The sequence below is a fragment of the Nerophis lumbriciformis genome, linkage group LG06, assembly GCF_033978685.3.
Source record: "Nerophis lumbriciformis linkage group LG06, RoL_Nlum_v2.1, whole genome shotgun sequence".
NCBI lineage: Eukaryota > Metazoa > Chordata > Actinopteri > Syngnathiformes > Syngnathidae > Nerophis > Nerophis lumbriciformis.
The window spans coordinates 49,681,011-49,703,450 of record NC_084553.2 but is presented as its reverse complement, the minus strand read 5'-3'; the positions used below and the strand labels follow the sequence as shown (position 1 = coordinate 49,703,450).

The window sequence follows — 22,440 nt, the reverse complement described above, 5'->3', positions numbered from 1 at the left end:
ATGCTGTGCGTGAATACACAAAAGTGCGCTTTGTTGATGTTATTGACTTGTTGGAGTGCTAATGGGGCTATTTAGGCAAGCTGTATGTACATATTGCATCATTAAGCCTCGTTTGTAGGTATATTTGAGCTCATTTAATTTCCTTTACTTTTATCCTCTTTGGAGATGTCCGATAATGGCTTTTTTGCCCATACTCGATATTCCGATATTGTCCAACTCTTAATTACCGATTCCGATATCAACCGATACCGATATATGCAGTCGTGGAATTCACACATTATTGTGCCTAATTTTGTTGTGATGCCCCGCTGCATGCATTAAACAATGTAACAAGGTTTTCCAAAAATAATAATCAATAATAAATAATCAACTCAAGTAATGGAAAAAAATGCCAACATGGCGCTGCCATATTTATTATTGAAGTCACAAAGTGCATTATTTTTTTTAACATGCCTCAAAACAGGAGCTTGCAATTTGGGAGATGTGGATAATATTGGCATGAGGAGGTTGAGGTGGGCGGGGTTGGGGGGGCAGGGTTGAAGTGGGAGTGGGAGGGTAGCCGGGGGGTGTATATTGTAGCGTCCCGGAAGAGTTAGTGCTGCAAGGGGTTCTGGGTATTTGTTCTGTTGTGTTTATGTTGTGTTACGGTGCGGATGTTCTCCCGGAATGTGTTTGTCATTCTTGTTTGGTGTGGGTTCACAGTGTGGCGCATATGTGTAACAGTGGGGCGGCATGGCGTAGTGGGTAGAGCAACCATGCCAGAAACCTGAGGGTTGCAGGTTCGCTCCCCGCCTCTTACCATCCAAAAAATCGCTGCCTTTGTGTCCTTGGGCGGGACACTTCACCCTTTGTCCCCGGTGCCACTCACACTGGTGAATTGAATGATGAATGATAGGTGGTGGTCGGAGGGGCCGTTGGCGCAAATTGCAGCCACGCTTCCGTCAGTCTACCCCAGGGCAGCTGTGGCTATGAAAGTAGCTTACCACCACCAGGTGTGAATGATTGATGGGTTCTACATGTAAAGTGACTTTGGGTACTTAGAAAAGCGCTATATAAATTCCAGTTATTATTATTATTATTAGAACAGTGTTAAAGTTGTTTATACGGCCACCTTCAGTGTGACCTGTATGGCTGTTGACCAAGTATGCTTGCATTCACTTGTGTGTGTGAAAAGCCGTAGATATTATGTGACTGGGACGGCACGTTAAAAGTTTATTGGCGTTCTGTACTTCTCCCTACGTCCGTGTACACAGCTGTGTTTTAAAAAGTCATACATTTTACTTTTTGAAACCGATACTGATAATTTTGAAACCGATACCGATAATTTCCAATATTACATTTTAAAGCAGTTTGATTTTAGCGGACATCTCTAATCCTCTTTTTATATAATTTAGTTTTGCATGGGGCTTCACGGTGGCAGAGGGGTTAGTGCATCTGCCTCACAATACGAAGGTCCTGAGTAGTCTTGGGTTCAATCCCGGGCTCGGGATCTTTCTGTGTGGAGTTTGCATGTTCTCCCCGTGACTGCGTGGGTTCCCTCCGGGTACTCCGGCTTCCTCCCACTTCCAAAGACATGCACCTGGGGATAAGTTGATTGGCAACACTAAATTGGCCCTAGTGTGTGGATGTGAGTGTGAATGTTGTCTGTCTATCTGTGTTGGCCCTGCGATGAGGTGGCGACTTGTCCAGGATGTACCCCGCCTTCCACCCGATTGTAGCTGAGATAGGCTCCAGCGCCCCCCGCGACCCCAAAGGGAATAAGCGGTAAAAAATGGATGGATGGATGGATAGTTTTGCATGTCTCATGACACATTATATGTATGTAATATTGGCTGCATTTCTCATAGTTGTTTGTGTGCCATGTTGTTCCAGACCACAGCAAACGTTAACTAGCTTGCCAAAGATTGTAATAAATCTATTAAAAGAAGACCGCCTGACGTTTCCTTTAACATGAATGCACACATCTATACCTTTGGCCATTAAAAGCCAGTAATTTCCAGGAGTTTTCTCACCTTCTGAGTAGCCTCTGATTTACTAATGGTTTCTAATGTTGTAAATATATGTAGAATAAATATACAATTTTCACATTTAACACATAGTCATTTTGATAGTAGGCTATTATTGCTAATATAGACACTTACATCATGTGTTGCCTTCATTATAAGACTTATATACGGCTTTTAATTTTTTGCGGACCCAGACAGATTTGTTTTTTGTATTTTTTGTCCAATATGGCTCTTTCAAAGTTTTGGGTTGCTGACCCCTGCCCTAAAGCAACCTGCTGAGCCTTTCAGATAACCATCAACAGTTAAGGTAAAGGAGCTCGTGTGCTCGAAATAAATATTGTGATTAATCTGCGCTTTTACATGATTAATGTGATCATGTTTTGTGATTCATCGCATGATTTGAAGCATTATCATTGATCACCCTAATATGGCTGTATCAATACAACAAAGTCAATACTGTATTTTGCTGAGTCACATCCCTGGCAAATTACAGAATAACACAGAACCGAAATAGAACAGAAAAATATATATTTTGATATTTATAAAGGATAATTCTAAATTAATCCAGCTATTGATCTCCGGTTATTCTAGAACAGGGGTCCCCAACCTTTTTTGCACCAGGGACCGGTTTAATGTAGGCATTATTTTCACGGACCGGCCTTCTTTACGTGGCAGATAAATACAGCAAAAATGAAAGCACCAAATAATCCAACTCATAACGCTGATTAGTGGGAGCCCTGAACTTTTTCCCTTTGCAAAAAATGCTCTTTAAAGACTTTTGTTTTTTACTCATTTTCGCTAGCTTTTCTAAAGCGTTATAAGTGATTTGTCGTCGTCGAGGACATGAGCAGAGATATATCATAAAACTAGACATATTTGCCATTAGTTCCAATGGATTTTTATAGATTTCTTATTCTATTCTAAAAGTTATGTATTCATATTGTGTGCAGTATTTCATACATAGATACACTTACGTAGGTTTTATTTTGGTACAATCTGTTGACACTAACTACTTATGTACAAACCCTGTTTCCATATGAGTTGGGAAATTGTGTTAGATGTAAATATAAACGGAATACAATGATTTGCAAATCCTTTTCAACCCATATTCAATCGAATGCACTACAAAGACAAGATATTTGATGTTCAAACTCATAAACTTTTTTTTTTTTTGCAAATAATAATTAACTTAGAGTTTCATGGCTGCAACACGTGCCAAAGTAGTTGGGAAAGGGCATGTTCACCACTGTGTTACATGGCCTTTCCTTTTAACAACACTCGGGAAACGTTTGGGAACTGAGGAGACACATTTTTTAAGCTTCTCAGGTGGAATTCTTTCCCATTCTTGCTTGATGTACAGCTTAAGTTGTTCAACAGTTTGGGGGTCTCCGTTGTGGTATTTTAGGCTTTATAATGCGCCACACATTTTCAATTGGAGACAGGTCTGGACTACAGGCAGGCCAGTCTAGTACCCGCACTCTTTTACTATGAAGCCACGTTGATGTAACACGTAGCTTGGCATTGTCTTGCTGAAATAAGCAGGGGCGTCCATGGTAACGTTGCTTGGATGGCAACATATGTTGCTCCAAAACCTGTATGTACCTTTCATCATTAATGGTGCCTTCACAGATGTGTAAGTTACCCATGTCTTGGGCACTAATACACCCCCATACCATCACAGATGCTGGCTTTTCAACTTTGCGCCTATAACAATCCGGATGGTTCTTTTCCTCTTTGGTCCGGAGGACACGACTTCCACAGTTTCCAAAAACAATTTGAAATGTGGACTCGTCAGACCACAGAACACTTTTCCACTTTGTATCAGTCCATCTTAGATGAGCTCAGGCCCAGCGAAGTATTTATTGCCACCTTTCCCAACTTCTTTGTCACGTGTTGCTGGCATCAAATTCTAAAGTTAATGATTATTTGCAAAAAAAAAAAATGTTTATCAGTTTGAACATCAAATATGTTGTCTTTGTAGCATATTAAACTGAATATGGGTTGAAAATGATTTGCAAATCATCGTATTCCGTTTATATTTACATCTAACACAATTTACCAACTCATATGGAAATGGGGTTTGTAAAAAGGGCTATGTGCAATTATATCAGAATTTTATCTTGCTAGGCCAAGGGAGATGTGTATTTTCTTATTATATGCAACAATTTAGCACACTTCACTTTATTAGCACTATAGCACTTCTCCACCTGCCATATGCACTTTTTGATCAGCAACCTACTGTTTTAGATGGGTCTTCTTTATCCATCCATCCATTTTCTACCGCTTAATCCCGTCGGGGTCGCGGGGGGTACTGAAGCCTATCTCAGCTACAATCGGGCGGAAGGCGGTGTACACCCTGGACAAGTCGCCACCTCATCACAGGGCCAACACAGATAGACAGACAACATTCACACTCACATTCACACACTAGGGACCATTTAGTGTTGCCAATCAACCTATCCCCAGGTGCATGTCTTTGGAGGTGAGAGGAAGCCGGGGTACCCGGAGGGAACCCACGCAGTCACGGGGAGAACATGCAAACTCCACACAGAAAAATCCTGAGCCCGGGATTGAACCCGGGATTGAACCCAGGACTGCTCAGGACCTTCGTATTGTGAGGCAGACACACTAACCCCTCTCTCCCACCGTGCTGCCTGGGTCTCCTTTGTATTTTTTTAAATTATTTTTATGTCTGAATCTGTATTTTATTGTACTGTTAATGTCTGATGTTGGTGCTGCGTAACTTAACTTTTTATGGACCTTTTTGTTTATACCATCAACCTGCCAGGGACTGCAGATGAAAATTATCCCTTGGATACAATCTGGCACAAGTACATTTTATCCATTAAGGCTATTTTCACAAAGCAAGGTCTGATTTTTTTTGGTCAAATCCAATCTTTTAAGTGGCTCTTCACATTACAAAAACAAATGCGATTGCTACTGTGAATGCAATCTGACCTCTGTGCAGAACCGGCCCAAGGTATAGGCGAATTAAACGGTTGCTTAATTATTTTTATTATTTATTTTTTATTTGTTTTGTCCTGTCCAGCTTCTCAGGCAAATCATATAGTTGATGTAGATCATACTTGTCAACCCTCCCAGATTTTCCGGGAGACTCCCGAAATTCAGCGCCTCTCCCGAAAACCTCCCAGGACAAATTATCTCCCGAAAATCTCCTGAAATTCAGGCGGACGTCCGCTTTCCCACAATATAAACGGTGTGCCTGCCCAATGACGTTTTAACTGTAGAATAATCAGGGCGAGTTCTTGGTTCCTTTTGCGGGTTTATTGTTAGGCAGTTTCATTAACGTCCTCCCAGCGCGGCAACAACACACAACAACAGCAGTCACGTTTTGGTCTACCGTAAAGCAGTTCGTCTGCCGTAAACAGCAATGTTGTGACACTCTTAAACAGGACAATACTGCCATCTAGTGCATTTGATTAAAGCACTTTTGTGCGTGCCACACAGCAATGCATCATCAGAGAGGGTACCCTGTTCAGCATGGTTCGAAAAATAGTGACAGAGAATAGAACAAGGATGGACAATTCAACCCTTAACTCAACAAGTATATGTGTAAATAAATGAACACTGAAGCTTCACGGTGGAAGAGGGGTTAGTGCATCTGCCTCACAATACGAATGTCCTGAGTAGTCTTGGGTTCAATCCCGGGCTCGGGATCTTTCTGTGTGGAGTTTGCATGTTCTCCCCGTGACTGCGTGGGTTCTCTCCGGGTACTCCGGCTTCCTCCCACTTCCAAAAACATGCACCTGGGGATAGGTTGATTGGCAACACTAAATTGGCCCTAGTGTGTGGATGTGAGTGTGAATGTTGTCTATCTGTGTTGGCCCTGCGATGAGGTGGCGACTTGTCCAGGGTGTACACCGCCTTCCGCCCGGTTGTAGCTGAGATAGGCTCCAGCGCCCCCCGCGACCCCAAAAGGGAATAAGCGGTAGAAAATGGATGGATGGATGGATGAAATTCAAGTATTTCTTTTATATATATATATATATATATATATATATATATATATATACAATAAAATAAATATATATTTATAGCTAGAATTCACTGAAAGTCAAGTATTTCTTATATATATATATATTTTTATATATATGAAATACTTGACTTGGTGAATTCTAGCTGTAAATATACTCATCCCCTCTTAGCCACGCCCCCAACCACGCCCCCCCTCCCCCCTCCCGAAATCGGAGGTCTCAAGGTTGGCAAGTATGATGTAGATGCCCATATCGGCTGTTCAGATTTACTCTACAAAAGAGAAGTGTAGGATACTTATCTTCTTGCCTTATTTGTTTTTGACTTTATTAAACGGTTGCTTAATTAAGGCCCCGCGGCCACAAGGGGGGCCCCCAAGAGTACATGTATGTTAATATTGTTTTAAAAACTAGTTCAGAGGTGTCCACTCTACAGCCCGCCGGAGTCTTCAATGCGACCTGCGAGACATCACAAGTTTAACAAGATTGGCCCGCGGTGTGTTTTTTTTTTTGTCTAAATTTATTCCACTGCAAATTTCTTTGGTGTGATATCGGGTAGATTTTACCGTCTACAGGTGTAGTTTGATTGAATCACTAGTTAGCGACCACAAGGTTATTTTCTATTGCCTTGAGCATAGCATTAATATGTATGACCCACTCCAAACAACTTTCCAACAACCAACAAATAAAGTCAACACACGGTCGCACATAACACATATTGACCTTTGTGGATTTATTAAAACACGTATATATAATTCAAAATTACACATATATAAATCCATTATAGGGCATGATGGGTAATATATACAAAACTCTCACCACACTTCACCATGTTTGGCGCATTTTAGCTGCTTGATATTTCTGATTACAAAACTGTAATGAAGTCGTCAGGAAAGTAAACAAGGTAGGAGTCAAACTTTCACATACTCTTAATATTTCATGTTTTATCGTTAATACTTCATATTGCATTGTTGTCACAGTGTGGGGGAGGGGGTTGTTAAGGCTGAAGCAGTTGAAGTAATGTGCTGTTCAGTCTGTTCTAGCTTGCTTTAATCAATGCCAACTGAAGTGTTATTTTAGGACAAAAGATTGTTGTTACGTCACAATCAACGGTCTGCTGTTGTAAAGTGTTTATTTGTCTATGCCGGGTTTTTTTGTACGCGCATCCATTCAACGGTGTATTGGCGATTACCCTCGAAAAACGGCTATGAAGAGAGGCCTGGGTCGGATATGAAAAATTGGGAATTGCACTGTTCACACAAAAATTAAAAAATCCAATACAGGTTGCATACGGGCAAACTAATCGTTATTGACCTGCAATGTGAACAAGGCCTAATGTGCAGTGTCGCATGTAACAAAGATATAACAAATACTACAAATGGCGACTTTCTTTCAGGAGTTTTATTGCGCATGAACAAGCTCTTTGGTGGGACAGGCCAAAGTTAAAGGGGAACATTATCACCAGACCTATGTAAGCGTCAATATATACCTTGATGTTGCAGAAAAAAGACCATATATTTTTTTAACCGATTTCCGAACTCTAAATGGGTGAATTTTGGCAAATTAAACGCCTTTCTAATATTCGCTCTCGGAGCGATGACGTCACAACGTGACGTCGCATCGGGAAGCAATCCGCCATTTTATCAAACACCGGGTCAAAACAGTTCTGTTATTTTCCGTTTTTTCGACTGTTTTCCGTACCTTGGAGATATCATGCCTCGTCGGTGTGTTGTCGGAGGGTGTAACAACACGAACAGGGACGGATTCAAGTTGCACCAGTGGCCCAAAGATGCGAAAGTGGCAAGAAATTGGACGTTTGTTCCGCACACTTTATCGACGAAAGCTATGCTACGACAGAGATGGCAAGAATGTGTGGATATCCTGCGACACTCAAAGCAGATGCATTTCCAACGATAAAGTCAAAGAAATCTGCCGCCACACCCCCATTGAATCTGCCGGAGTGTGTGAGCAATTCAGGGACAAAGGACCTCGCTAGCACAGCAAGCAATGGCGGCAGTTTGTTCCCGCAGACGAGCGAGCTAAACCCCCTGGATGTCTTGGCTCACACCGTCCCAAGATGATCAAGAGAAGAATATCAACCCTAGCTTCCCTGGCCTGCTGACATGAGGGTATGTCTGCAGAATATATTAATTGATGAAAATTGGGCTGTCTGCACTCTCAATGTGCATGTTGTTGCCAAATGTATTTCATATGCTGTAAACCTAGTTCATAGTTGTTAGTTTCCTTTAATGCCAAACAAACACATACCAATTGTTGGTTAGAAGGCGATCGCCGAATTCGTCCTCGCTTTCTCCCGTGTCGCTGGCTGTCGTGTCGCTTTCGTCGGTTTCGCTTGCATACGGTTCAAACCGATATGGCTCAATAGCTTCAGTTTCTTCTTCAATTTTGTTTTCGCTACCTGCCTCCACACTACAACCATCCGTTTCAATACAGTCGTAATCTGTTGAAACGCTTAAGCCGCTGAAATCCGAGTCTGAATCCGAGCTAATGTCGCTATAGCTTGCTGTTCTTTCCGCCATGTTTGTTTGTGTTGGCTTCACTATGTGACGTCACAGGAAAATGGACGGGTGGTTAAAATCAGGCACTTTGAAGCTTTTTTTAGGGATATTGCGTGATGGGTAAAATTTTGAAAAAAAACTTCGAAAAATATAATAAGCCACTGGGAACTGATTTTTAATGATTTTAACAATTCTGAAATTGTGATAATGTTCCCCTTTAAGTCAGAGAAAATGTGGTCGCTTATACATCATTCAATCTTTCTCTGCGACCCGGTTGGGGACCACTGATCTAGAGCAATTGGAGGCAAAGAAGAATTACAAATCCAAAACATACCGTATTTTCCGCACTATTAGCCGCACCTAAAAACCACAAATTTTCTCAAAAGCTGACAGTGCGGCTTATAACCCGGTGCGCTTTATATATGGATTAATATTAAGATTCATTTTCATAAAGTTTAGGTCTCGCAACTACGGTAAACAGCCGCCATCTTTTTTCCCCGTAGAAGAGGAAGCGCTTCTTCTTCTACGGTAAGCAACCGCCAAGGGAAGCACCCGCCCCCATAGAAGAGGAAGCGCTTCTTCTTCTACTGTAAGCAACCACCAAGGTAAGCACCCGCCCCCGTAGAAGAAGAAGCGCACGGATATTACGTTTCATTTCATTTGTGTGTTTACATCTGTAAAGACCACAAAATGGCTCCTATTAAGAGACACGCGTACAACGCATAATTCAAACTCAAGGCAATAAGTCACGCAGTAGAACACGGAAATAGAGCAGCAGCGAGAGAATTGAACATAAATGAATCAATGGTGCGTAGGTAGAGGAAGAAACAAGATGACCTGCACCACCAAGACAGGGAGACAGCGCCGGACGACATACGCCAACATCTGCTAGTGGATTGTAAATGCCTGAGCGGATATATAGGTCTCAACTGTGGTCCGAGCTTTCCGGAAGGCAGGATTCACGGAACTGCTGGACAACAACAGCAACATTGACTCTGATGACTTCGACGAGACGGAGCCGGCCATTTTGGATGTCGTATTCGCCCAACTTTTTAATTCAGACACTGAAGAAGAATTCGAGGGATTTATGGATGAGGAATAATTTCAGAAAGTGAGCTTTAGATGTTTATTTTGTGTGTTGTGTGACATTAACGTTCGAGCATCCATCCATCCATCCATCCATCCATTTTCTACCGCTTATTCCCTTTGGGGTCGCGGGGGGCGCTGGAGCCTATCTCAGCTACAATCGAGCATGCTCTGCACTAATTTGAGTGTTACTATTTTTGTGATTGCACGTTTGCACATTACATTTTGGGGGTGAACAGAGTTGTTAGAACGCTGGTTTGTAATATATTATTAAAGTTTGACTGACCTATCTGACTGTTTTTTGACATTCCCTTTAGCGCAGCGTAGGCGCGGCTTATAACCCGGGCGGCTTATAGGTGAACAAAGTTTTGAAATATACCATTCATTGAAGGTGCGGCTAATAACCCGGGGCGGCTTATAGTGCGGAAAATACGGTATAAAATAAAGGCTACCTTTATTCCTTCCTTAACGTAAATGACCGCCATAACCACAACACCAGGGGGAGCTCCACTAACCACGTTAAACCCAGATTCCGATCTAACAAAGGTCTTAACTCATTCTCTTTCTATGCCACATCAATGTGGAATGCGCTCCCAACAAGTATAAAAGAAAGGGCATCTCTATCCTCCTTCAAAACCGCAATAAAAGTACACCTCCAGGCAACTACAACCCTAAACTAACACCCTCCCCGGATTGTTAATAATCAAATGTAAACAATCAAATGTAGATACTTTTCTCATCTCCCTCTCCCCCTCTCCCTCTCTCTCTCTCTATCTCTCTCTCTCTCTCTCTCTGTCCACTACTTGCTGTACATATCCTACCAAGTCAGACCTACACTGTTTCAATATCCATTTCTCTGTTCTCAATTGTTGATGACTGATGATAACAACCGAACCTAACCCCCACCCCCCCCCCACCCCCCTCCACACACCGAATTGTAAATAATGTAAATAATTCAATGTGATTATCTTGTGTGATGACTGTATTATGATGATAGTATATATGATAGTATATATCTGTATCATGAATCAATTTAAGTGGACCCCGACTTAAACAAGTTGAAAAACTTATTCGGGTGTTACCATTTAGTGGTCAATTGTACGGAATATGTACTTCACTGTGCAACCTACTAATAAAAGTCTCAATCAATCAAATCAATTTGACAGAATTTGGAAAAAGAATTGTGAAATATGTCTTAAATACGACGATTACTCACACAAAAAAGAAGCGAGTACAAACATGGTCCGACACTGGACACACCCAAATGTTGCCGTGCTTCTGCAGATCCTTGGATGTGATGACTGTTGGGGAGGGAAAAAAAAGAGCGGTGAGTACAACATTCTTAATTTTCATTATTTTTGGTCTCACCTTCACAAAGTGCAATGCAGTTCAGATTTCGACTTTGAAGAAACCTCGATTGTATTGGACGGCTCTGCTCAAAACATCAAAAGACAGTTAACTTAGGGAAAAATGCTTTTCTGAGTTGTTCGTATTGATTTAGATTGGCATTATTAAACTCCCTCACAAGCTGGATTCGGCTCATTGGCTGCTGGTTTTCGGTGACAAATTCATATCGTTTGTCCCTCACCTGTGGTATGGTGTTCATGCGGTTGTAACGCTGCACTAGCTCGTCTTTCGTGGGCATGCGGTGTTGTCCTTTCCCCATTCCTGCACGTAACACAACACAATTCCATTACAATGACCTTCGCTTGAGCAGTAGTAAGAATTGTCCTCTGGCGGTCTCCTATGTCTCATACCAAAGACAATTTTACCCACAGAGCTCTCACCCTTGCGTCAAATTTACTGAACCGAAATGCCAGTGCAGTAATATTGTACAGTAGTTCATTTTGGACAAGATTGGAATGTGTAATATGGTAAAATGACCGCAGTAAAGAATGATAGTGTGACTTTGAGGGCTACTCGAGTGTTCACAACATTGGCACTTGTATTCTGGAACTCTAAGAATGATGTTGACAGGCATAATTCTGCCCAAAATAAACACAGTAGTAATTTTAAGCTTGTTTAAAAAAAAAAAAAGTTTACAGCATTTTGCGAACGGCCACTTTTTGCGCCAAAATGTGGGCGGGCCTGCATCAGTCTGCTGACGTCACCCACAGAAGACTGGAGGTAATTTCATATTGTGTAGTTTAGTGTTGTCCTGGTACCGGTACCAAAATTATTTCTATACTTTTCGGTACTTTTCTAAATAAAGAAGACCACAAACAATTGCATTATTGGCTTTATTTTAACAAAAAAATCTTACGGTACGTTAAACATATGTTTCTTATTGCAAGTTTGTCCTTGAATAAAATAGTGAACATACAAGACAACTTGTCTTTTAGTAGTAAGTAAGCAAACAAAGGCTCCTAATTTAGCTGCTGACGTAGGCAGTAACATATTGTGTCATTTTCCATTCTATTATTTTGTCAAAATTATTAAGGACAAGTGGTAGAAAAGTAATGATTAATCTACTTAACCCTAACCCTAACCCTTAGACCTAAACCTAGGGTTGGAGAGTGGAGGGGGTGTCAAACCAATATTTTTCAGAGGTTATAGGTATAGTACCGATTATGATTCATTAGTATCGCTGTAATATACTAATACCGGTATACCGTACAACCCTAGTGTAGTTTGTGTTTTGGTAGAAATCACGATATAAACAGGGAAAGAAAAGCAGACCCGGCAATCAAAAATAAGAGAAAAAGAAGGTAAGAAAAAAAAAAGGATTTTTTTGTCCTCTTCCACTGATGTTTTCCTCAAGAAGTTTGAGGAAATGCTGAAAGAGCATGAGGAAACACATGCTATGGTGTCTGTGGAAGAACACGGAACTCCGGAACTGGCGATTATTTGATGTCTTTTTTCTTCATAATGTTAACTATATCATATTTAAAGTAACCATGGACCAGGGCGACAAAAACATGCAATTAAGTGATTAAATTAATACGTTTTAAATGCCTTATTCTACACTGTCTATGCGGGGAAATGGGCTCCTGTTCTGTAGACGACGTCACACCAAGAGGGGGCGGCATATCGAGTCTGGTGATGGAAAGATTGCGTTCCAAGTACAGGTACTTAACACTACTATTATCTGTTCATTTGTTTGTCAACATAAAAAACATTAACTCAAAAAAAAAACGACTTGTTGAAACGTTTTTCCAATTTTCGATTTTGGAAAATGGAAAAACGGACATTTTCAACGTACTTTTTGCTATTCCATTTGAGAAACCAAGTTTACCTGAAAGTAGTTTTACTTGGGCTTGCAGGTAAAAAATAAAAAAAGAAGACAGGAAGACTAATGAAGTCTAAAAAAATTGAAGTAATGGCATGTTGTTAACCGAGACAAGAATTGAATATATTGAAAAATACAATTTGTTTCATTCTCTTAGTTTTGGTTATATATATTTAAAAATGAATGATACACGAATTAACAGTGGTTAAATTATTTTTACACGTGTATCGTAAGCATGGAGTGTAAAAGCTTGTGTGTATTTTTATAGTACTGTATTTTTCGGATTATAAGTCGCTCCGGAGTATAAATCGCACCGGCCGAAAATGCATAATGAAGAAAAAAAAAAACATATATAAGTCACATTTTTGGGGGACATTTATTTGATAAAATCCAACACCAAGTATAGACATTTCGACACATTTTCATTGTTTGACGTGTGTGTGTGTGATGATTGCTGATATACGCCTAGTCTCTTACGTGAATGAGATAAATAATAATATTTGATATTTTACGGTAATGTGTTAATAATTTCACACATAAGTCGCTCCAGAGTATAAATCGCACTCCCGCCAAACTATGCAAAAAACTGCGATTTATAATCCGAAAAATACGGTACTCTCTATCCATTACGTATACTTATAAAGACTCCGAATAATTATACAGTATACACATACATAAATATCTTTTTTTTTTACAAATTAATGCACTTATGGATTAGATCTTACCACATTGTAATGACAATAAATAGAATCCTAATCCTGAAAAATGAGGATTGTACCTAAGCATTAACTGTGGATACATTATTTTTGCACCTGTCTGATGGTCGAATATATAAAAACGTTATATTACAATGTTGACTGCACAGTTAATAAAGGGTTTTATCATGGTAGCAGCTTGACCATGCAACGTATTATACTATTATGGGGGAAGTAATTAGCAATAGAGAATTGTAGAATTGCGACCCGACCTCGGATAAGCGGAAGAAGATGGATGGATGGATGGATGGAATTGTAGAATGAATGCAAGCCTAGCAATATTAAAGGCGGATGGAGCAGTACACATAAAGTCTTTAACAGTCATTATTTACGCAGCCACTACAAAAAATGGTACAGTAGAAGGCTCAGTAGTTGAAATGGACAAACGACGCCGTACAGCACAGCAGTATCCCCTGAAAACCCTTCACACATGTGATAATTGGGTGCCAGATGGGGACCAGGACTTGTTCCTACCTGAGTATCCAAAAGATATGCTGGAGATGGGGCTGAGATAGATGCCCTTCCCGTACGCAGCCCCGTGTAGCTTGGGTTTGGAAAGAGCAGGAGAGAAGGGTCATTTTAACCAATAGTGTACCAGAATACAGCGTCTTGCATTATATGTCCATTACTTACTTGTACTAGAAATTCTAATGTAGGCAAAGAGTGATGGCATATTGGGGATGGCAGATGTCACATTCCATTGCAGTGTGATGAAAAAAAGTATGGTTTGGAGTAGGGATGTCCGACAATGGCTTTTTTGCCGATATCCGATATTGTCCAACTCTTAATAACCGATATCAACCGATACAGATATATACAGTCGTGGAATTAACACATTATTATGCCTAATTTGGACAACTAGGTATGGTGAAGATAAGGTCCTTTTAAAAACAATTAATTAAATAAAATAAGATAAATAAGATAAATAAATTAAAAACATAAAAACAATGAATTAAATAAAATAAGATAAATAAATTAAAAACATAAAAACAATGAATTAAATAAAATAAGATAAATAAATTAAAAACATTTTCTTGAATAAAAAAGAAAGTAAAACAATATAAAAACAGTTGCATAGAAACTAGTAATTAATGAAAATGAGTCAAATTAACTGTTAAAGGTTAGTACTATTAGTGGACCAGCAGCACGCACAATCATGTGTGCTTACGGACTGTATCCCTTGCAGACTGTATTGATGTATAATGTAGGAACCAGAATATTAATAACAGAAAGAAACAACCCTTTTGTGTGAATGAGTGTAAATGGGGGAGGGAGGGTTTTTGGGTTGGTGCACTAATTGTAAGTGTATCTTGTGTTTTTTATGTTGATTTAATTAAAAAAATTAAAATAAAATTAAATTAAAAAAACGATACCGATAATTTCCGATATTACATTTTAAAGCATTTATCAGTCGATAATATCGGCAGGCCGATATTATCGGACATCTCTAGTTTGGAGGCAATGTTAAGAGATGATAGTCCATGTGTAAAGTAGGGAGGAAGCATATTTTGTATTTATAATCTATCCAAGCTCCAATGTTTTTGCATATCATATGTTTTTTCTTAAAAACAACTGTAAATGAAAATATTTAAAAAATGAACAGATGCAATGTGACATAGTAATGCATGTATTGAAGGTCATACATCAACATTTAAAACAGTTTATTAATAACAAGCCTGTTTATGATCACCGCCCACAACATTAGGTACACATCCAATACTGTATGGAAAAACAATTCTGCCTCCACAAAGTGAATAATGCTCTTTTTTAATCGACACTGTCTGAAACACACGACAATGAGTTTGATATTGTGGCACTGAACATTTTATTGTAGTATTTGGCGAGGACAACATACTGAAAATATGAACCTAAAAATGTTGGGGCTACTTTGATAGTTTCCGTTTTGTAAACCAACCCAAGAGCTTTTAGGCGAGGCAAGTTTCTTTATAGAGCACAATTCATATGCAAGACAATTGCTGATATTAGATGGATGAAGTTTTATACCGTTGCTTATAATAAATGTATTAAAATTTTATACAATTGCTTATAATAGATGTGCAACATTTTATACAGTCGCTAGGAAGTTACACTATGTAAGAATCAGCCGCATCTACGATAAATGACAAAGCCTGTTATTTGTGGAAACTTTTTTTTCTTACATTATTACATTCGTTTGCATTTTTTTTTTTTTTTTCAAATTTTGCAGGTTGTAAATTATTTTTCATAATAGGTTGCATCTGGATTTGTGACTTTTGAACGGAAGTGAACAAAGTGGTGGGCCACCAAATCAAAATGGTTACTGTGCAGCAAACAGAGTGTGAACTATCTGAGTACGCAAGGGGCCTAGATCTTACCACTAAAAGCAGATATGAGCATATAAATGCAAACTGTGCAATAGAATCGATCCCTATACGTTATCGAAATAAGATTTGTCGAGTGATATCAGGGTTTATACGTCGGAGATCCCTTTGACTCTCCAAGTTGGTGCTTTATGAAACACTCGTAGCAGAAATTTGTTTTAAGAAATACAAATAATATCAAGATACCGTATTTTCCGGACCATAGGGCGCACCGGATTATAAGGCGCACTGCCGATGTATGGTCTATTTTTTTTAAATCTTTTTTTATATATAAGGTGCGTTAAAGGAGTCATATTTTTTTTTCTTTTTTCTAAATGGAAAACCCTTCCTTGTGGTCTACATAACTTGTAATGGTGGTTCTTTGGTCAAAATGTTGCATTGATTATGTTTTACAGATCATCTTCAAGCCGCTTTCTGACAGTCGCTTCAAGATGTGCCGTTTTGTGGGCGGTCTTATTTACGTGGCTCACCTTCGGCAGCGTCTTCTCCCCGTCATCTTTGTTGTAGCGGTGTAGCGTGCAAGGACGGGGGTGGAAGAAGTGTCAAAAGATGGAGCTAACTGTTTTAATGACATTCAGACTTTACTTCAATCATTAACGGAGCAGCATCCGGAAACAACAACACCGGAAATGTGTCCCGTGAAAAACCGTCCAACTCTAATAACTAAAGTTCCTTGGGTGAATAATGTAAACTCACTATACCGGTATGTTTTAGCACTTTCATGGCGAGTTTACTGACAGATATAAGTAAGAACTTTACACTACTTTATATTAGGAAAGGCAACAGCGGAGGATGAATGTCCCATAACAAGAAGATAGAGAAAAAGAAGAAGCTTATCGACTACGGCGTCGGCACAGATTACAAAGGCGGACTTGTGCAATTTTTCAGGATTTACGCAGATTCCAAACACAGATCAGCAGGTACCGAAAGGTAAGAAAAGTTGCTTTTGCATAATATTGCGAAACAAAACGCCAGATATTATGTCTTACCTTTTACACACACCATAATAATACTCGTATGTTGAAGCACATAAAACGGTGCAGCCTACACTTATCTCTTATGTTTGACTGTCATCTACAGGTCACACTTATCATTACACCATGTACCAAATAAAAATTATTCGAGGTGGGTAAGCTCAACCAAACTTATTCCTTACATTAGGCGCACCGGGTTATAAGAAAAAGAATGGATTTTAAGTGCGCCTTAAAGTCCGGAAAATACGGCAATACTTAAACGGGAAATACTAAATGGTAAAAGTATATCTTTAACGAAGTGATCACTGCAAACTTGTGCGTTCTTTAACGCTGCCTTCTTCGACTGGAGTGCGTGCTCCTTTTCTCGTCTCTTTTGTAAAATCTTTCACTCTTTCGCTCTTCTTGATTACCTCTACGGGAACTCCGAAGAAACTTTTATCCTTTTGACGATTTGAACGGTTCCAACAGCTTAAAGAGGAACATTATCACCAGACCTATGTAAGTGTCAATATATACCTTGATGTTGCAGAAAAAATACCATATATTTTTTTAACCGATTTCTGAACTTTAAATGGGTGAATTTTGGCGAATTAAACGCCTTTCTATTATTCGCTCTCGGAGCGATGACGTCACAAACTGACGTCACATTGGGAAGCAATCCGCCATTTTCTCACTTTCGTCAGTGTGATGTCGGAGGGTGTAACAACACGAACAGGGACGGATTCAAGTTGCACCAGTGGCCCAAAGATGCGAAAGTGGCAAGAAATTGGACAAAATTTGTTCAAAATACGAGGGTGTGGGGAAAGCCGACGAAATGGTCAGTCGTTTGTTCCGCACACTTTACCGACGAAAGCTATGCTTTGACAGAGATGGCAAGAATGTGTGGATATCCTGCGACACTCAAAGCAGATGCATTTCCAACGATAAAGACCCTAGCTTCCCTGGCCTGCTGACATCAACTCCAAAACTGGACAGATCAGCTTTCAGGAGAAGAGAGCGTATGAGGGTCTGTCTACAGAATATATTAATTGATGAAAACTTTATTCATTACTCGCGGTTTTACGTAAATTATTATACATAAACTGTGTTTACCAATTATTTAGCTTAAAAACATTTATTTTTTTCAATCATTCGAGTACATTCGGGTAGTCTTGTGTAGTGCAGTATTTTGTGTCTATTTAGGTATGGTTAACCTGAGTGCTGAAATCGTGGACACATATATGTTCTTAGCGCGCCTGAAATGGTCTGTCTGCACTCTCAAAGTGCATGTTGTTGCCAAATGTATTTCATATGCTGTAAACCTAGTTCATAGTTGTTAGTTTCCTTTAATGCCAAACAAACACATACCAATCGTTGGTTAGAAGGCGATCGCCGAATTCGTCCTCGCTTTCTCCCGTGTCGCTGGTTGTCGTGTCGTTTTCGTCGGTTTCGCTTGCATACGGTTCAAACCGATATGGCTCAATAGCTTCAGTTTCTTCTTCAATTTCGTTTTCGCTACCTGCCTCCACACTACAACTATCCGTTTCAATACATGCATAATCTGTTGAATCGCTTAAGCCGCTGAAATCCAAGTCTGAATCCGAGCTAATGTCGCTATATCTTGCTGTTCTTTCCGCCATGTTTGTTTGTATTCACTATGTGACGTCACAGGAAAATGGACGGGTGTATATAACGATGGTTAAAATCAGGCACTTTGAAGCTTTTTTTAGGGATATTGCGTGATGGGTAAAATTTTGAAAAAACTTCGAAAAATATAATAAGCCACTGGGAACTGATTTTTAATGGTTTTAACCATTCTGAAATTGTGATAATGTTCCCCTTTAAAATAACGCAAGCATCGGGCATTTTTCTTCGAGAAAGGCAAAAGGCCACCCAGAAGGCGATGATAACAGACGCTTGCTGGCCCACCACTTCGAGCCTCGCATAGTTATTAACGTCAGGTAAATACAACCACTATTTCAAGTTTCTTCTTGGGATGTTTTTCCTCTAAATTGTATCTGGGCCATTGATTATCAAACTGTGGTACATGTACCAATAGTGGTACGCCAAAGATTTGATTATTTAAGTACAGCGTTTTATTTTCCCATATTCAAACACATTGTTCAAACTGTGTGTAAGGTTACAGTTTCCAAAATATTAAATATACTTGTTAAATAAAACATCTGCCTTAGTTCTTAATGAATACTACTGTATTTTAACGTTGACATTATCAATCAATCAATGTTTATTTATATACCGTATTTTTCGCACTATAAGCCGCCCCGGGTTATTAGCCGCACCTTCAATAAATGGCATATTTCAAAACTTTGTTCACCTATAAGCCGCCCCGGGTTATTAGCCGCGCCTACGCTGCGCTAAAAGGAATGTCAAAAAAAACAGTCAGATAGGTCAGTCAAACTTTAATAATATATTACAAACCAGCGTTCTAACAACTCTGTTCACCCCCAAAATGTAATGTGCAAATGTGCAATCACAAAAATAGTAACACTCAAATTAGTGCAGAGCAATAGCAACATCAATAACTCAACGTTGCTCAAACGTTAATGTCACACAACACACAAAATAAACATTTAAAGCCCACTTTCTGAAGTTATTCCTCATCCATAAATCCCTTGAATTCTTCTTCAGTGTCTGAATTAACAAATTGGGCGAAAACGGCATCCAAAATGGCCGGCTCCGTCTCGTCGAAGTCATCAGAGTCAATGTTGCTGTTGTTGTCCAGCAGTTACGTGAATCCTGCCTTCCGGAAAGCTCGGACCACAGTTGAGACTGATATATCCGCCCAGGCATTTACAATCCACTGGCAGATGATAGCGTATGTCGTCCGGCGCTGTCTCCCTGTCTTAGTGGCGCAGGTCATCTAGTTGCTTCCTCTACCTACGCACCATTGATTCATGTATGTTCAATTCTCTCGCTACTGCTCTATTTCCGTGTTCTACTGCGTGACTTATTGCCTTGAGTTTGAATTCTGCGTTGTACGCGTGTCTCTTAATAGGAGCCATTTTGTGGTCTTTACAGATGTAAACACACAAATGAAATGAAACGTAATATCCGCGCGCTTCTTCTTCTACGGGGGCGGGTGCTTACCTTGGAGGTTGCTTACAGTAGAAGAAGAAGCGCTTCCTCTTCTATGAGGGGCGGGTGCTTACCTTGGCGGTTGCTTACCGTAGAAGAAGAAGCGCTTCCTCTTCTACGAGGAAAAAAGATGGCGGCTGTTTACCGTAGTTGCGAGACCTAAACTTTATGAAAATAAATATTAATATTAATCCATATATAAGGCGCACCGGGTTATAAGCCGCACTGCCAGCTTTTGAGAAAATTTGTGGTTTTTAGGTGCGGCTTATAGTGCGGAAAATACGGTAGCCCTAAATCACTAGTGTCTCAAAGGGCTGCACAAGCCACAACGACATCCGCGGTACAGAGCCCACATAAGGGCAAGGAAAAAACGGTTCTGGTTTTACTTGGTAAAAAAACGTTTTTTAGGCTGTAACATATACAGTATAACAATATTTTGACTTTACTCTCGTAATATTATAGGTTTTTTAAATATGTTAAAAGTTTTTACCACAACCTAATTTTCTGAAAAATTTAAAACGCTATTCTTCGTTTTATTTGTCATAATATTATAATTTAAAAAAAATACATGTTACAACATTATGCTTCTAAAAAATGATATTATGGCTTTACCCTCATAAAAGTGTTACTTTTTTTTCTTAAGATTATAATTTTTTCTTAATATACAACATATTTTACTTTTTGCTCATAAAATCACTGCTCCTACCCCTACTGTACCTAATGAAGTGGCCGGTGATTGTTCGAAAGCAGCAGATTTGCTACTATGCGGTGATTTGCAGTAAAATTCCAACTTTAAATCTGCTTCTGGTTCTCTGAGTTAGCATGTGTAGAGGGAATTAATAGTTCCACCTGCATGGTCAGTTCCTTGTTGCCCCTTTGTGTACAATGTTTTCCAGATACTGACCTCGTTTGACAGAAGCTCTCCTTCCTTACAAGAAGAAGTCTTTACTCACTACAGGTCCAGTTTTCCTTTGCGACGTCACACCTAGCCTACACTGTGCTCTAAGTGGTTCACCCCAAGAGGGCGCACGGGCAGCTTCCTATAACAGCTGATGGCACCGTCCTTGGAGGTGTGGCGTCCAGTGTTGCCCACATTGGCCAGGAAGACCCTACCAGTGCGCCCTGTTGGCTCAAAACTCTACTGGCAAAACAGCCCAGAAGGGAAGCTGGCATCTATTAACTGCAAAAATGAATCAGCCGGACAGTCAGCCTGCTCTGTTCGAAAGCAGGCTGAAGGTCCGAGAAGGCGTGGTGCAGTGAAGGTGCAGGTACCTGCAGTTTGGTGTACGAGGCATTGACTAGTCCATTTCTCAGAACAGAGTGCCAGTTCTCTATATGGGACCCACTAGAGCAAGTGTAGGGAGAGACGAGAGAGAAGAGGCATGATAAAATGATGCAGTTCAGTCTGGCTTCTTATTAATTCATGCATATTTTTAAAAATGTGCGTCAGTTGTTTGACCATTAAAAGTATGATTGAGCTGTAATGTATTGACGTTCGAGAAGCACACTTTGTTTCCTTATATGGCGGCCTTTGCACGATTAGACACAATACCCCGGTTTGGATATACTTGCTCATGTTGAATGAGGAGATACAAAATAAACAAAAAAAACTAAATATATTTGCATATATTCAATGTTATTATTAAATACCATTATGGAACTGCTTTGTACAAACAAAATAGTGTCCTCCACTTTCTAATACAGTGTTTCTTAACCTCAGCTGTGGTCCATATAGGCCGCGGCGGTACTCAGTTGCAATACACTTTTCCACCACTTGTGGCAGTAATGACAATATCAAACAAACAAAAGAAATCCGGATCTAAAGTCATAATAAGGTTCTTAAGCGAACAAATTATGACTAAAGTGGTGAAGCTGTTTTTTCACTTGCATTTTGTTATGTTATGTTATGTTCATGTATTATGCGCCCCCCAACCAACTGTTACATCAGCCCGGGGCGCAGCCCGAGTGGAGAAACAAAAAAACAGAAACAGAGACTGAGACTGAGACACACAAAGGAATCTAAACTAAACATTTAAGACTCACAATGAACACATAAATCAAAAGTCATCTGCGGTAAAAAGGTGAGTTTTAAGCTGTGCTCTAAAAGAGTCCAGAGCGGTGGCGGACTTAATATTCAGGGGTAGCTTATTCCATTTTTTCTTCTTTTATTGACAGTTTAGTTTAGAAACATATTTATTATTTAGTATTGTTGAGTTATATTATTTATTCTCGCACTAAGCTAAATTTATTGCGACGCTATGCTTAGTACATTTAGCACACCCCTTATGGTTGAGAAATGTACATTAGTCGCATAATTTTGGACTTGATCTCTGTATGTATGATGAGAGTATCGCAGATACTCAGGATGCAACCTTTTAATCAAATTTGAATAATAGGATATTGAGACTGATTTGGTGGATTTAAGATTCCTTTTTTATTTATAA

General features: G+C 39.7%; 1 protein-coding gene across 10 annotated transcripts in view; it reads right to left on the bottom strand.

The window, feature by feature from the left end:
- LOC133608884 (protein mono-ADP-ribosyltransferase PARP6) overlaps positions 1 to 22,440 on the bottom strand; it is a 101,622-nt gene that overhangs the window by 2,790 nt on the left and 76,392 nt on the right. For all 10 annotated transcript variants that reach the window (XM_061964502.2, XM_072913384.1, XM_061964503.2 and 7 more), the window contains 5 exons: positions 21,269 to 21,341; positions 14,062 to 14,131; positions 11,192 to 11,271; positions 10,972 to 11,035; positions 10,820 to 10,904 (listed from right to left, as the gene is read on the bottom strand). In XM_061964502.2, the coding sequence (XP_061820486.1) occupies positions 10,820 to 10,904; positions 10,972 to 11,035; positions 11,192 to 11,271; positions 14,062 to 14,131; positions 21,269 to 21,341 (372 nt within the window). The remainder of the gene's footprint in view (positions 1 to 10,819; positions 10,905 to 10,971; positions 11,036 to 11,191; positions 11,272 to 14,061; positions 14,132 to 21,268; positions 21,342 to 22,440) is intronic.